This window comes from Nannobrachium achirus (genome assembly GCF_963921795.1).
Source record: "Nannobrachium achirus genome assembly, chromosome: 20".
Lineage (NCBI taxonomy): Eukaryota > Metazoa > Chordata > Actinopteri > Myctophiformes > Myctophidae > Nannobrachium > Nannobrachium achirus.
Genome location: NC_137827.1, coordinates 32,920,342 through 32,934,902, shown reverse-complemented (window position 1 = coordinate 32,934,902; position 14,561 = coordinate 32,920,342). Strand labels below are relative to the sequence as shown.

At 41.7% G+C, this 14,561-nt stretch overlaps 1 protein-coding gene across 2 annotated transcripts; it reads right to left on the bottom strand.

Moving 5' to 3' along the window:
- Positions 1-346: 346 nt before the first annotated feature.
- Positions 347-14,538, bottom strand: LOC308306380 (eukaryotic translation initiation factor 5A-1-like). Of its 2 annotated transcripts, XM_080751347.1 has the most exons (5): positions 14,098-14,538; positions 11,202-11,391; positions 10,362-10,466; positions 9,008-9,139; positions 347-5,770 (listed from the first exon to the last, which is right to left on the bottom strand). In XM_080751347.1, the coding sequence occupies exons 2-5, from the start codon at positions 11,370-11,372 to the stop codon at positions 5,708-5,710; spliced, it is 471 nt and encodes a 156-aa protein (XP_080607473.1). In that variant the 5' UTR covers positions 11,373-11,391; positions 14,098-14,538; the 3' UTR covers positions 347-5,707. The 2 variants fall into 2 exon arrangements, with proteins under 2 accessions (XP_080607473.1, XP_080607472.1); XM_080751346.1 differs by having other exon boundaries at positions 11,202-14,538.
- Positions 14,539-14,561: the final 23 nt, after the last annotated feature.

The following is a 14,561-nucleotide window of genomic DNA, read 5'->3' as shown; positions in this document are numbered from 1 at the left end:
TCATTAGAAACTGACCAGAACTCTGACCACGGGACTCTGGTAATCAATTAATACATTTTTAACCACTGTTTTAATGGCAAGTATTTCACACAGCTTTATGTCAAAAATAGGTGAACTAACACTTTAAATAGAGCTGCTGTAATGGTGAAATACTGATTCAGCTTTTAGCCTGCATATTCAAACGTTATGTTGTCCAGACAGATTTAATTAAACTATGACATTAAAATGTTAATTTATAAGTATATGCAAACAAGCAAAACACGTCCTTTCATTAGTAAATACTGCACTCAGCCAATGCAACTGAAGACAGAACAAAAACATTTAAGAACTGGTTCTTACAGCCAGAAACATCAGAATGAACATTTATTTTTTCCAACACAACAGAAACAGAACAGAAAGAGCATATGTATTCTTAAAATAGTATACTTTAAATGGGGTAGAGACAGGCCCCTATTCGTTCCAATAACATAACCATGCAACTTGATGTCCCTCCTCTCAGGTGAAATTGCCAGATGTTGCTCCAGGTTAGACAGACAAAAAGAGCTTATTGCCAGTCCATCCTCTTTCCACTGACACATCATTCATCATTATCATTAACACGAGACAAGGAACACAGAATAAATGAGTTGGAGAAGAAACCCCAACCCCATATTCTGGGAGGGGGGGCAAAAAAAGGCAGAAAAACCGGAACGCATATACTGGGATACAAAGGTTGCACTCCTGTGTTTCAACATAAAACCTGTGTACAAAACAAATATATGACAAATATGCCATTGATTCTCAAAAAAGATGGGGGCAGATAAAGCAAAAAGACAGCATTCAGACCGGCAGGAGTGCTTTTAAGAGGGCCCAATTGGAGCATAAAACCAATCTCCAGCTCCTGATTAATACAGGCCTAAGTGACGGTAACAAACCTCAGCACTGAGGAGTTTTAACACTGTCACTCCTGTTGCCGTTTCACAAAACAGACCTCCTAACTCTCAATATGGAGCCCTGAGAAAAGGTTGCCATAATAATGACACATACCTTAGTTTAGATTTGTCTCTAGATTTGTATCCCAAATGGGTACAGATCCTAGGTCAACATACAAGGGCGGATCTAGTTCACTGCATTTTCATTTAGCAAGTAAACATTGTCTCAAAGCTGATTAGTCATCCCCCCAAAAAAACAATGAAAATGTACACAGCCCAAAGAAAGACAACCAGAAACTGTTAACAGTCAAAAGGTAGAACAAGTTTAAATTGGGACAGACAGAATATACAAGAGCTACATATCAGACAGAGTAGAGCAGCAGGATTGGTGGCAGGTAAGGTTGACTGAGGAGTCTGCCTGTGACACTCTGCCTCTGGCTTTGGCTACAGCCAAGAGTACTTACAGCACTACTTACTTACACACTGCAATGTAGATAGTATGGCTTTGGGAACACTGCCTTGTCTACTGCAGTGGCGCTAAAGGGAGCCTGGTAATAATATAGCCCTCAAAAAATGTTGGCACACACTGGAGCACCCAAGTAACGTCATCTCTGCATGAGGGCTGTCGGCATTGGCCCATACACGTCCTATATCCTCACAGAATGCTACTGTTGTGGTACGGTACAGTCTTTCTACATTGAGTTTTCCTTTAATAATGGCCATCAATTATATCGAATGGGTTTTATTTATTTTCTCTTAGACAACATCAATTATAAATATGTAGGCCTTCTTTAAAGAAGTAGTTCACCCTCAAAATGACTTTTTCTATTAATTACTCACACCATGGAGACTTGATTTAAATAATATTTTTTTAGTTAGTTTACCCTAACCCTAACCCTAACCCTAACTCCTAAGACAATAATTTGATTCCAATTAAATTACCCCCATTGATTCCGGATGGGGACCCGAATGCATTTGGGTCCCGATCCGGAGACAATGGGGATACATTTACTATAATCAAATTTTTGTCTTTGGAATGCGACAAATACAAAAATATATTATTGAACTCAAGTCTCCATGGCGTGAGTAATCAATAGCAAACAAGTCATTTTGAGGGTGAACTACTCCTTTAAGACTTGAATTGTTTGGACAGCCCACTGACTATTCCACGTATTTTATTCTTTTTTTCTTTAATTTTGCTCATCCCTACTGGTTATCAATACAGTAAAGATGAGCTAAGCATTAAGATGCATTTTAATTCCAATTCAATGCTAGAGGTATGTTCAATTAGAATCTCTTTCCCCCCACACCAAATCCCATTCCCTTTTGTAAAGAGAAGTGAGTGTTGTCCAAATGTGTTGCTCAAAGCATGCCAATAAGGGGGCAACATACATTATCTCTATAGGTCATTCATTATACTGTAGAAGTGCAGTTCCAAAGAAAATATAAAGCTGCAATATGCAGCACCTACCCATACACGCCAGTATTTATAAGAGGCCATTGTTTCTTAACCAGCCAGATCACCCCCTCCCCTTTGGCAACTCCCTCCCTTGTCTATCAATAGACTTTACACAAATGTTCTGGGCATAGGCACCCTACTGCAGGTCGAGGCATCATAGATGCCCCCCCAGTCACCACCTAGGGGGCATTGCTTTTTGAAAACAGAGGAGGTCGATTCTAGAATATAAACAAAAACACATAAACCCACCCCAATCCAACAGCTTAGCTACTATCGGCAAGCTGTTTGGTTATGTCAAGTGAAGAGGTAGTTAGTATAAATGTATCTCACAATTAAACTGGTTATTACAAATACAGATTGTTGTAATGGCAACTCAGCCTAAGTGCAGTTATAAGTCATCTTGCGTTGGAAATACACCATAACGCAGTAGTGGGATGCATGGGTATGGGAGAGGTTGCACAGATTTTAAAAAGTGAGAGGTGCCAGGGTGTTAGAACAAAATAGGCAGGAACTCATGGAGGTCTTAAGGCCATGACACACTAAGCCGACATCAGCCATAACGCTGTACTTGATCTATGGCCAACAATCACAAGGGTTTTTTGTGGGATGTTAGCGTGTCCTCACTGTCCTGTGCCGTTGCCTGTAGTCATCCAGCGGTAGTGGTAGAGTTCAACTGACTGAGCATGTTAAATTAGCAGCGGAGGGAGTCAGTAAGGAGCATTGTTTTGGTCGTAGCACAGGGTACCATGGCGTAAGGCCAGTAATTGTTCACTTGCACGTGCAGGTACGGCACCTAACGTTACAGTACGGTGTGCGTGCACGCTGGAACTTGCCGGGAAGGGACAAAAAAAACACCATTACACCACTGGTAAGGAGTGTTACCCGTTTGGTTTTCAGTCTGAGCAAACCAGAACACTAGAGAAAGTGACGGCAGATAAAGAGAGGGCACACAAATGCAATATGCCAATTTGAACACCAGTGCCGGAAAACAGTTGCAAATGTACTTATATTCTGAGCATATAATGAGACATATAAACAGGATTCATAGTGGCATTAACATGCTCAGACAGTTGTGTGTTTTTTGTTTTCCCCTAATTGTTTTCTATTTGCATTATGAATACAAACTACTGCCACCCCCTGATGTAGATATTGCCACACGCAGGCGCAGACCATGCATGCAAGTTGGCCATCAGCTGTAACCTTTGCAGTGTGTTTCAGCGCAGATTGTACTTAAGACATGAGGCAACACAAATATCTGATAAATCGCTGTTAATTCCTGCAAGTCAGCCTGGTGTGTCAGGGGCTTGAGAGTAGGGTGGACTTTGACAACATGCTTTAGAAAGTAGAGAAAGACAACTGCCTGCCACATGCACAAACTGTACTTCAGAAGATTTGTCCCAAACCTTCATACTGTCCATATTTTCAGGCACAATGCCGCTTTAAATGAATATCGACACAACCACGTAAAATATTGTATACAATTATTGTAAGGGTAAAATGCAACTAACTTGCAAGTAAATAATACACTTGGGAACAACGCATAGACATAGACCACATCTGTCTTCATAAAATTATACAGAACATACAGTGCTAACAGGGATGATGCTTATAGTGCTACAGATTCAAGAGTTTTATAAAAAATGATGGCACTGCCTTTGTCCGAGAATATGGCAGCTATTCACACACCATAGTTGTAGCTTTAGTTGGCCTCCCATCAGTCAGGTCTTACGAGCCATGCATGAACCCCCAGGTAAAACCAAGTCAAGCTAGGTTCCAGAATACAGGAGTCAGGGGTTGGACATGTTGCACATTACATTTGCAGCACTTATAGTCATAAAGTGGTATTGAGCCAGTTCCAATTATTGACCTAAAACAAAAGACAGCAATAAAAATCCAATTGACCTAAAACAATAAAAAAGCAATAAAACACACAAATGTGCTCCTTTTTTCAATATTAACTTTCTTTACATCTTCTGTCAGAAAGGCCTCATGTGAAAAGTAAAAGGGTCCATAGCTCAGCAGAGTAAAGGGTCCCATCTCACGTTCATCTCCAATTGGCCCTGTAGAATGGTTGAGGGCAAAAGCTAGAGGAAGCCGACCTTTGCTGCAGCCAAAGATTGTAAAAAACAGAATGGACGTAATGACCGTGACATCACCCATTGGTATGTGAAGTCACATTCTGAAGACTCTGAAGACTTCTGAAGTTTGTCATTTTGTCCATCACCATCTTGGATTTCTCCTGCCAGAATCAACCATTTCGAGAGTGTAGAGATGGGGATACGCACTAATACGCTTCTATCCTGATCACTGTGCTATCGACTTGTCAATCACAACAGCCACGGCTTATAGCATACCCTGCTTTATCTTCTAGTTTACTCTAAATGGGACAGCTATATTGAAGAAGACTTAAAACTAGCTATTTAGAACATAAACCTATTAGAAGAATGTTTACCGAGGTAAAAAATCAAGTGAGAAGTAGGGTCATTTTCTCTGACTTCTGTACAATCAGGCTTCTTTTTGCTACCAGCGGAGTCGCCTACTGCTAGCCACGAGAGGCTGCATGTTTAACTCACCTCCGCATTGGCTTCATTTTTCAGACCGGGAGCTTCCCACTTGGCTGCAACACCGGGGCTATTATGACCTGCAGCCCAGGTACAGAGGTAATAATTAAATGTAACATGTGGCTATTGGGTCAGACTTATGGCTGCCAAGAAGTTTATATAATAGATTAAATGTATTTGTGTCTGTATATAAAGTAATCTGTCAGGCAGTCACACTGCAAGACAATCACTGAAGTTATATGGCCGATCGATTCGATATAAGGATCCAGGTAAAGATTAGGCTATGTGAAGTGCAAGATTTCAACAACTGGAATGACAGTGGAAATGTAAAGCAATGCAAAGGGTGAAGGAGGTTAAGTTGCTGGGTTGAGCCCAGATCCAGCAACTAAAAAGAAAATGTAACTACATACTGCAAACTTGAGTACGACACTCCTTGCATACAAAAATACAGGAATGTTTAAAAAGTAAACAATTAAGAGCAAAATAATAACATGGCCCCATGCTCTCAATGAGGAATGTGGCAAATAATTGCTGGAATAAGTACTTAACTTAAGGAAAACTAAGCCGCAGTAGATTAAGTGGTGATAACTTCAGTGATCAAAGTGAATGCCATTCAGCCATGAGCCCAAGGTCCACGTGGTATGGTCCAGTTTCCTGACTTCAGGTGATCAGCAGGGGAACTGGTGGAAATGTGGGGTGAAGGCTATTAGCTTTGGTGAGGCTTGAGAACCAAATGGGGCAGAGGCATGGGAGTATCCAGATGTCTCCTCTCCTGGTTACATGGGCATAATCTTGGCAGAAATTGCACATTCCTCCTCCAAGGCAATGAGCACAGAGACCTAAAGGGGTTACAAATGAGAGGTAATAATGAATGGCCTATTAGTCATTTAAATAGAAGAACAGGGTTTACACTTCTAAACTACCTATCTCTTCCAACATTTTCCATGAAAGCGCTGTTGTAGTAAACAATACATATTGTTCTTTACAGCCTGTGATGTGACAAATTTTATTCAGATTCTGAGCCTTTATTTGATCCTTCATAATGATTTCAACTATCACATCTTAACACATAAGAAACTAGAAGCAGTGCTCTTCCGAGCACAGGTCTCCACCAGGCCGTGCGTCCTGGTGGTGCTACTGTATAATAGGCCAATGTAAAAAGGGTGGCATATGTTCTTCACCTTAGATCTTTCATGGCAATCGGACGGTGCATGCATGATTTCAAGCATTGTGTTCCAAAAATGTGTTTTGCGAAAGTCTACCTGCTGGTGGCGCTATAACAGGACAATGTTAAAAAGGTAGCATTTGTTCCTTGACCTAGTGGGAATATGTGTGGCAAATGTCACGGTAATCGCAAGCTGCGTTGATGATTTGAGGCATTTTGTTCAAAAACGGAGCAATCCTGCAAACTTTGGAAGCTAATATTAGCCAATCAGGATGAAATATGAAATATCAGACGGATCGGACTTGATCACATGACTATAGAGATACTGTGTACCGATTTGCATGATTTTTGGATAAAATCTCAAGAAGTAATATCCAAAAATGTGTTTTACATAAGTCGGCCCAAAGGTGGCGCTATAAAAGGCTGATGTGAAAAATGCAGGGCAAAGGTTTATCCTTAGCCTCTAGGGAGTGCGCTTACAAAGTTTGAAACTGATCGGTGGAGTTATAGGTAAAACCACAAATCGGGCTGTTATAGCGCCACCATGAGGCTGATTAAAAAAAGATTAAGTGGCATTTCTTCCTCGGCCTAGTGGGAACGTGTGTGCGCGATTTCATGATAATTGCACTTTGCGTTTGGGAGTTGAGGCATTTTGTTCCAAACGGCTCAATCCTACAAACTTTGGAAGCCAATCTTAGCCAATCAGGATGGAATATGCAAAATCGGACAGATCCGTGTCGATCACATGACTGTCGAGAAACTGCCTACCAATTTGTAGGATTTTTGGACAAAATCTGTAAGAGTAGTGCACCGAAATGTGTTTTGCGAACATCGGCCACTAGGTGGTGCTAGAAAAGGCCCATTTGAAAGATTTAGGGCAGAGGTTCTAGATTGACATCCAGGGAGTGTGTGTGCTCACTTTGGCAGCGTCCGGGCCAACGGTGACTGAGATTAGGTGCTCACAACGATGGAGTTATATGTAAAACCACAAATCGCCCTGTTATAGCGCCACCATGAGGCTGATTTCAAAGATTTTAAGTGGCATTTCTTCTTCGACCTAGTGGGAACGTGTGTGCGCGATTTCATGATAATTGCACTTTGCGTTTGGGATTTGAGGCATTTTGTTCCAAACGGCTCAATCCTACAAACTTTGGAAGCCAATCTTAGCCAATCAGGATGGAATATGAAAAATCGGACAGATCCGTGTCGATCACATGACTGTCGAGAAACTGCCTACCGATTTGTAGGATTTTTGGACAAAATCTGTAAGAGTAGTGCAACGAAATGTGTTTTGCGAACATCGGCCACTAGGTGGCGCTAGAAAAGGCCCATTTGAAAAATTTAGGGCAGAGGTTCTAGATTGACATCCAGGGAGTGTGTGTGCTCACTTTGGCAGCGTCCGGGCCAACGGCGACTGAGATTAGGCGCTCACAAACTGCGAGGACGCACGGACGGACGGACGGACGGACGGACGGACGGACGGACGGACGGAGGGGAAAACATACTCTCCCTCAGCCTTCGGCTGGTGGAGACAATTATTTTCTTTATCTAATCCAACAAAACTAGTTCAACTGGACACTAGATAATGCCAGTACTAGGGAACATCAAACTGACATGGACCCTTTACACAGGTTTAAGAAGATTAATCCCGCCTATTAAAATGCAACAAACTACTTTAGGTCCTGTCTTAACACCATAATAGCTAGTTACTTCACTGATCCCAAAGTTACTGTCCTTTTTCTGCTTAAAGTTTATCATCTGATGCCGTTGGTTAAAACAAATACCGTGTCAACAGTATTTGTATTAACATTACCTTTACATGCACATCACTGGCTAGTCTCTTCAGCCAGACTAACTCTTACCTAATCCACAGCCTTTAAATGCTACAAACTAAGTCTGAAAAGTCTGAATGTCTGAAATTCCACCCCGCAAAAGTCAGCAGTCATCTGCGCTTCAGACCATAAAGTTATTTGACCATTCATGATCTGGTGTTCATGAAAACATATTTAAAAATATCTATTTTTGAATCTATCTAGTAATTTATGCGACTGCACAGAGAAAATGGAAGTGAGGGGAGGCGGTACATCCACTTAATTTCCTACACACTGCATACTGTACATACTACATACTGTAGTTCTTAAAGTACGGTTTCTGTAGATGCTGTGGAAGCATTGAAAAAGGTGGGAGCCAACACGTCTGTCTCAAGAGGCTAATTACTGGCTGTATGGTCAGAGCATGAGGGAGTGATTGTGATTACTGCATATAAATAATTGTGGATGTGCTAAAGAAAGATGTTGGTGCGGAAGTACTAAGAGCTGTCCTGATGGAGAATGGAGAAACCAGATGACTGGAAATACCGATGGAGGGCTTGTAGCACTGTTTCCCAAACAGTTTGTGGGTCCCGGACCAATTTTTATACTCATATTTATGAGTAACAATCTTTTTTTTTTCACAATACATTTAAAAAATACATATATTTCGGTAATTGTATACATTTTAAAACAAACAAACAAATTCATAAATAAAAAATATATAATAATTAAGAAGTGGTGAAAATAGACAATCTACAAGCTTGCAACGTGGCACAAAGCAACGCATTGTGCGCATGTTGATCTGTAATTTTTTCACTAGTTTGGGTTCTGGGCAAATGTCTAATCTCTCTTTTGGGTCTCGGCCAGAAAGGTTTGGGAACCACTGTTGTAGAGAGTGTGTTAGATTAAGGACAGTGAGTCAGTAAGGGATATATAAACTCATCCAGGCTGGGCCCAGGGTCCATACCTTTTCCTAAATATTTTGAATAAATTAATGAATTTAATAATTAATTCCTTTGGCACTATAGTAACAATCCTGTGAATCCAATCATTTTTCTTACACTTCCAAATTCACACAATGACTCACTGCTGAAACTCACCATTAATTGGTCACCAGCCTCAAACTTCTTCTCTATCTCCTTGCCTAAGTCACCGTCTGGCACCTTCAGGTCATCCTTCAATGTTCCAGTGTCGTCCATCAGGCTGAGGTAACCATCCTGAACACCTAGAAGCTTAAAGAACACCAACATGACAGGAGGAACTTCAGTATATGATCTCAGACTTTGATATAAAAATGTACTTGACAAGTCAACAGTGACATTACATAAAACGTAACACTAGTAAGACGCCTCAGGGCGACATGCGACCTCGCCCTAAAGGGCCATCTGGCCAGTGATGTATATGGGACCAGTTACCCATACAGTATATGGAGACCCCTGGTAACCATATATGGAGATCCATGTACTCTATATAGTACATCCCTTTTATGCCCATACATGGAAATCCCTGTCTGAACCAGCCACACAGATATGGGCAGTCTTTCTCCATATATGGGCATTCCCATATGAAGTCCTGTTAGATATGGGCTTAATATTGATTAGAACAGGATCTCCATATATGGGCATAAAAGGGATACTGTTAGAGTGGTTCCCATGATGTCACAACATACAATATAGTTTATGCCCATACATGGAGATCCCAATCTGAACCAGCCACACAGATATGGGCCATGTCTTGGCCATCTGGACAGTTATATATATCGAGCATAAAAGGGATTCTGGGGAAATACCCATATATGGACTTTTACATAGGTGATGTCACCTGTGATATCACCTGTGACGTCACAGTGATGTGTCAGGGGAACCACAGTGTCAGGCGTGACCTTCATAGATACACGGATATGTGGACAAGATGTGCCGGACATCACAGTGAAATCAGAGCATGATGTCAGAGCGGCAAACCCATAGACTGTAAAAATGTATACACAGACACGGACAAGCTGTGACGTTTCTCATAGTAAACTTGTGACCTACGGACGCAATAATGGCATGTAGTTTTGAGATTTACATAGCTACAGTACTGTATATCTGAAAGTTGGCAGACTATGCAGACTTTAAACCGAGGTTTTAGTAACCTTTAGTGCTAAAACCCTGCTGACATCTGCAATGTCAGCAAGTCCCATATGAGCTTATAACAGAAATAAAGAATGCTCTGTGGCCAAACCTGAAACCTGCTCAAAAAGCTCAACGCCTCTTTGCAGTGTCACCACTGAAAACAGTACACCCGCAATGGCAAGCAAGAATTGCACCCCCCTCCCCCCACATGCCACCTTGGAATTGTCTGATGTAAAAAAAAAAAAAAAAAAAAAGATGTTGCCATTTACATCACTGAGGCAAAACACTAATGCATTCAAGTATTACAACATAAAATGTGTTTAATATCTAGGTTTCTCACCTGGTACTCTTTCCTCCTGATATTAGGAACCTCCATGTTGTGAGTGGAGGGACAGATATCTTCATACTTCTTCCCAGTAAAGATGTCAATCCCAACCATGTGAACCTGGCAGAACAGATATAAAATGTGTACTTGTTTCTTACAAAATCTGCCCCAGACCAAGCAAGCACCTGGCTCCAACTTCTGAATGAGAAGGAGGGGTTGAATTACACAACCCCCAGGGGCCTATACTTCTCTTTGCTGAAAATAGCCAAACTACATGTACATCTGCAATTTTCACAGGATGTTCACCTATTATGGATCCCCATCTTAAAATATTTTGTTCCAGGGTTAATTTTTAAAGTGGTTACCAGATGCTTTCCCGGGTTTCAATGGGTTAAGAAGCATACTCAAAAGTAATAGCATCTAATGATGGGACGATATGAACATTTCATATCACGATTATTGTGACAAAAATAAATCGCGATTTATGATATTATTGCGATAATCAAAATATCCCCAACATCCATTATCCTGGGGCGGAACATTTGCCAAAAAATAGAAGATCTACTCACAATGAGTTGTGAGCTTGTAGATCGGCTATTGTTTGGCAAAGAGATTTGGTAGAGTGAAAGAAAGACTATCAAGTACACGTATATTATAAGTACGTTTGACCAATAGAGGGTTTAAATGGTACCAGATATGAAGCTCGGCAAATAAAAGGTGAATTGATCCCAGTGCATGACGGAGGACGATATCACGATAAATTACATCTCAACGATACGACTATTGTGGGTGTTGTTTATCACGATAAACAATAATATTGCTTATCGTCCCATCCCTAGCATCAGGTGCTTTTACCTTGGCATGTCCATGCTTCCCAGTCTTAGAGGTGGACATGTCAACGATCTTGCAGGGGCGTCCCTTCAGCATGACATGGCCGTTCTTCCTCAGGGAGGAGCATTGCATGGGAAAGGTGGAGGACGCTCCAGAATCTGCACTGGAGAATTCAGCATCGCCCAGCTCTGCCATGGTTGCTGCTCACAGGATGCTAGAATATTGACACAAATGGACACGAGAAAAATGAAACACTACATTATGAACAGTCAGGGGTCATCGCCATGCTGGCTTGTGGTGAACCTTTTTGTGACAATTACATTATTGCCATGGACATACAAAATGAGTAGACAAAACACATAAAAAGCTAGCCCTAAATGAACATTACACATCTGTAACTCTGGGTTATGGGGTTCTTGAAAAGAAAAGGTTTGAGAACCACTGCGGACTCCTAATGTGCCCTAGGGTGCGTTCGGAAATGTGCACTCGACACACTGGTGTGCCATGTGGTTGTTTGTTTATTCGGTGCACTCAGTGCGTTGTCGTTCGGAAATCCAGTGCACGCCGCCGCTGCGCACCGGGGCGACTCTACTCAGAAGATGGGGTTTGGCGGTGTGGTGCGTCAGTGTGGTGTTTTGATTGGTTGGTTTTCATGGCGGCGTCTCGCACTTCTCAGCTGTGAACAATGGTGTAGGAAATTATAACAAAATGCACCATTTGCATGATTTGCTGCTTTATTGGTCTTTTTGGACGTTATTGTTACACAAGCGTCAATGTGTAAACTAACAGGGACTGCCCATAAGTCCGAAGGCTCATTAGTCTGAATTTAGTTAGGGTTACTGAGGTTAGGGTTAGGCATAGTATTCTTAACAGATTCGGGCTGTCGGAACAAAGAGGTTTCGGCCCAATCAATGCCATGGCACCGCTGAGTAAGGCCAATGTTATGAATTAAATTACCTATCAATAGCAACGTTAAGTTAGCAACTGCTGCTTTTCAGAAAGTTTTCCGACTGAAAAAGCGCACAGCTGACTCTTAACTGGTCGTTCGTAAATAAGCCACACTGGATGCACTCTACAACGTCACCGCTCACAGCACTCACTACACTGAGCACACACCCGGTGCGCATTTCCAAACGCACCCATAGTGTCATACAAAACCTGAAGACTGACATTCAGTAATTGGGTCTTATGATCTAAATAAGAACATTATAATGGTGTGTAAAAACAAAATCTAAAATTTGCCACGGACCAGGCAAGTCTTGCCACGAACAAATTGTGTACTAAGGACACATTGAAGACCACTGATTATGAATTGTAGAAGCTGTAGCACATACTTCCACTGTACTACTGTCTACTGACATGTTCTCCTGATATGTACATTGTGCCATATACATTCGATGCAAATGCATTCACAATCCCTCATCATTTTAATGACTGATCAACCAAACCATGCAATAATTCAATTTGCACACAAGAGAAAACCAACATGAACTTGGCATCCAGTAAGGGGGTTTTACCAAATGTCTGGAATAGATGTATTGCCACGTTTGATAATAGCTAACACTGAATTATGTTGTGCAGTGATGCTATAATCTGGAAACATATGGAAGTTATGCATAACTTACTTTAAAGGAAAAATAGGCAAGCTTGTGTACAAAAAACATTCCCCCCTCCCCTCTATGACAGGCATCAAACAGGTAGTTGTCTTGCTTTCATTGATAAGAGAGATCACTAATAAGGACTTGACACTTTTATGGCCCAATCAATTACCTTAGTGCACAACCCCTTTGAAGTTCAAAGGGAGCAATTAAGAGCTCTGGCTGAGCTCCCCCTGACAAAAACGTCCCTCCACTGTTTCTGTTGACATTTAATGTCAACATAAAGAGTGGAACAGAACAGAAATACATCCAGGGGATGTGTCTTTCTGCAAGGAAACACCCCAGCACAATAAAATAGTTACTGATGAAGGGAAATGACTGCTAAAAATGTATATATATATATATTTTTTTTAATAGTCTTAAAGTTACCTATTTTTCCTTTAATGCACTGCAATGTTTGTTATTCACTTTGCCTACGTGGCCATTGTGGAACACTAGTTGTACGTGGTTAGGTCACAGTTATATAATTGCCAGGGAGGGATGCTCCACTGGATGCAACCCAACTAGTCAGTCAACTGTCAATCAATGTAATCTTTCAACCAGAAAAGAGGTTTAAAAAAAAGTTGAGATGCCAGTAATGTTAAGTGTGTTATTAACCATTATGCTTCTATCTATATAGCCTTATAATCTATTATTAATTCATAGTGTTTAAAGTAGTACCAGCTGTGCATGTTGGAATGCCGAGGTTAGCCTACACATTGGCCAATAGCTGACACCGGGCATTTGAATGTTTAAACTTCATCTTTGAATGTTGTGTTCGTCACGGGTGCTGCTGCTGCTGCTTAGACATTTCTTTTGACAGCTGCTGGCGTTATAGTAGCCAAGTCAGCTGCTCGACAGCTCAGTTGTTGTTAGCTCGTTGAGCAGAACGCACTGTTATAATAACGTCAGCTACGTGGCAAGAGACAGCTAGGTTACAGGCTAACGTGGCTAAAAACAGTTAGCCGCCGGGGCGACGCCACCCTTTGTCCTTCTTTTCAACGTTATAGCTACCATGCACATCATCATCTATACATACATACTGTACATCCAACTAGATACAACGTGGCTAACTTATTTTGATTCATAGCCGAACACCAGCAGCTCTTTCTCGAGACACGCACCCATTTCTTTCTGGATATAATAATTTACTAGTCACGTTAAAAAAGTCAACTCCCTCACGGATTAGACTGTCGAAACGTCTCCATGCAGAGCAGAAGCCACAAACGTGGTAACTGCAGTTTACAAATCTGGTATTAATGTGTAGTACTCGAGTGGCTTACCTTCCAATAATAGGGGTACGTCAGACAGACAGACAGCACTGCAGGAGGAGAGAGGAGGAGGAGATGGAACGGGGAGGGCAGAGCAGGGCGGAAGTGCTTCGGTAGTGATGGAAAGTGGTGTGTAGGCCACTGCTTCTCAAACAAGTCAAGGACCCCCAAAATTGACACTTATTAGCCCGCGGACCCCCATTTGTAAAGATATGCCAGGGACCCCCACAGCTCTAGCTGTGATTTCCAACCATTTTAATTTCAAGGACCCCCAGGCCCAGTTTTGCATTAGGCTACGGATCCGAACCCCCATTTAATGGCATTTATATCTCGGAGACCCCAATTTTTATCCTGAAATCAATGTTAATTTAACTCTGCGAGTGTACAAATGTAACCAAATGGACCCGTCTGGGTCAGGGACGGATTCATCCCTGCAAGGGCCCTGGGGGTGGTCATTTTCTAGGCCCCCCCCAACC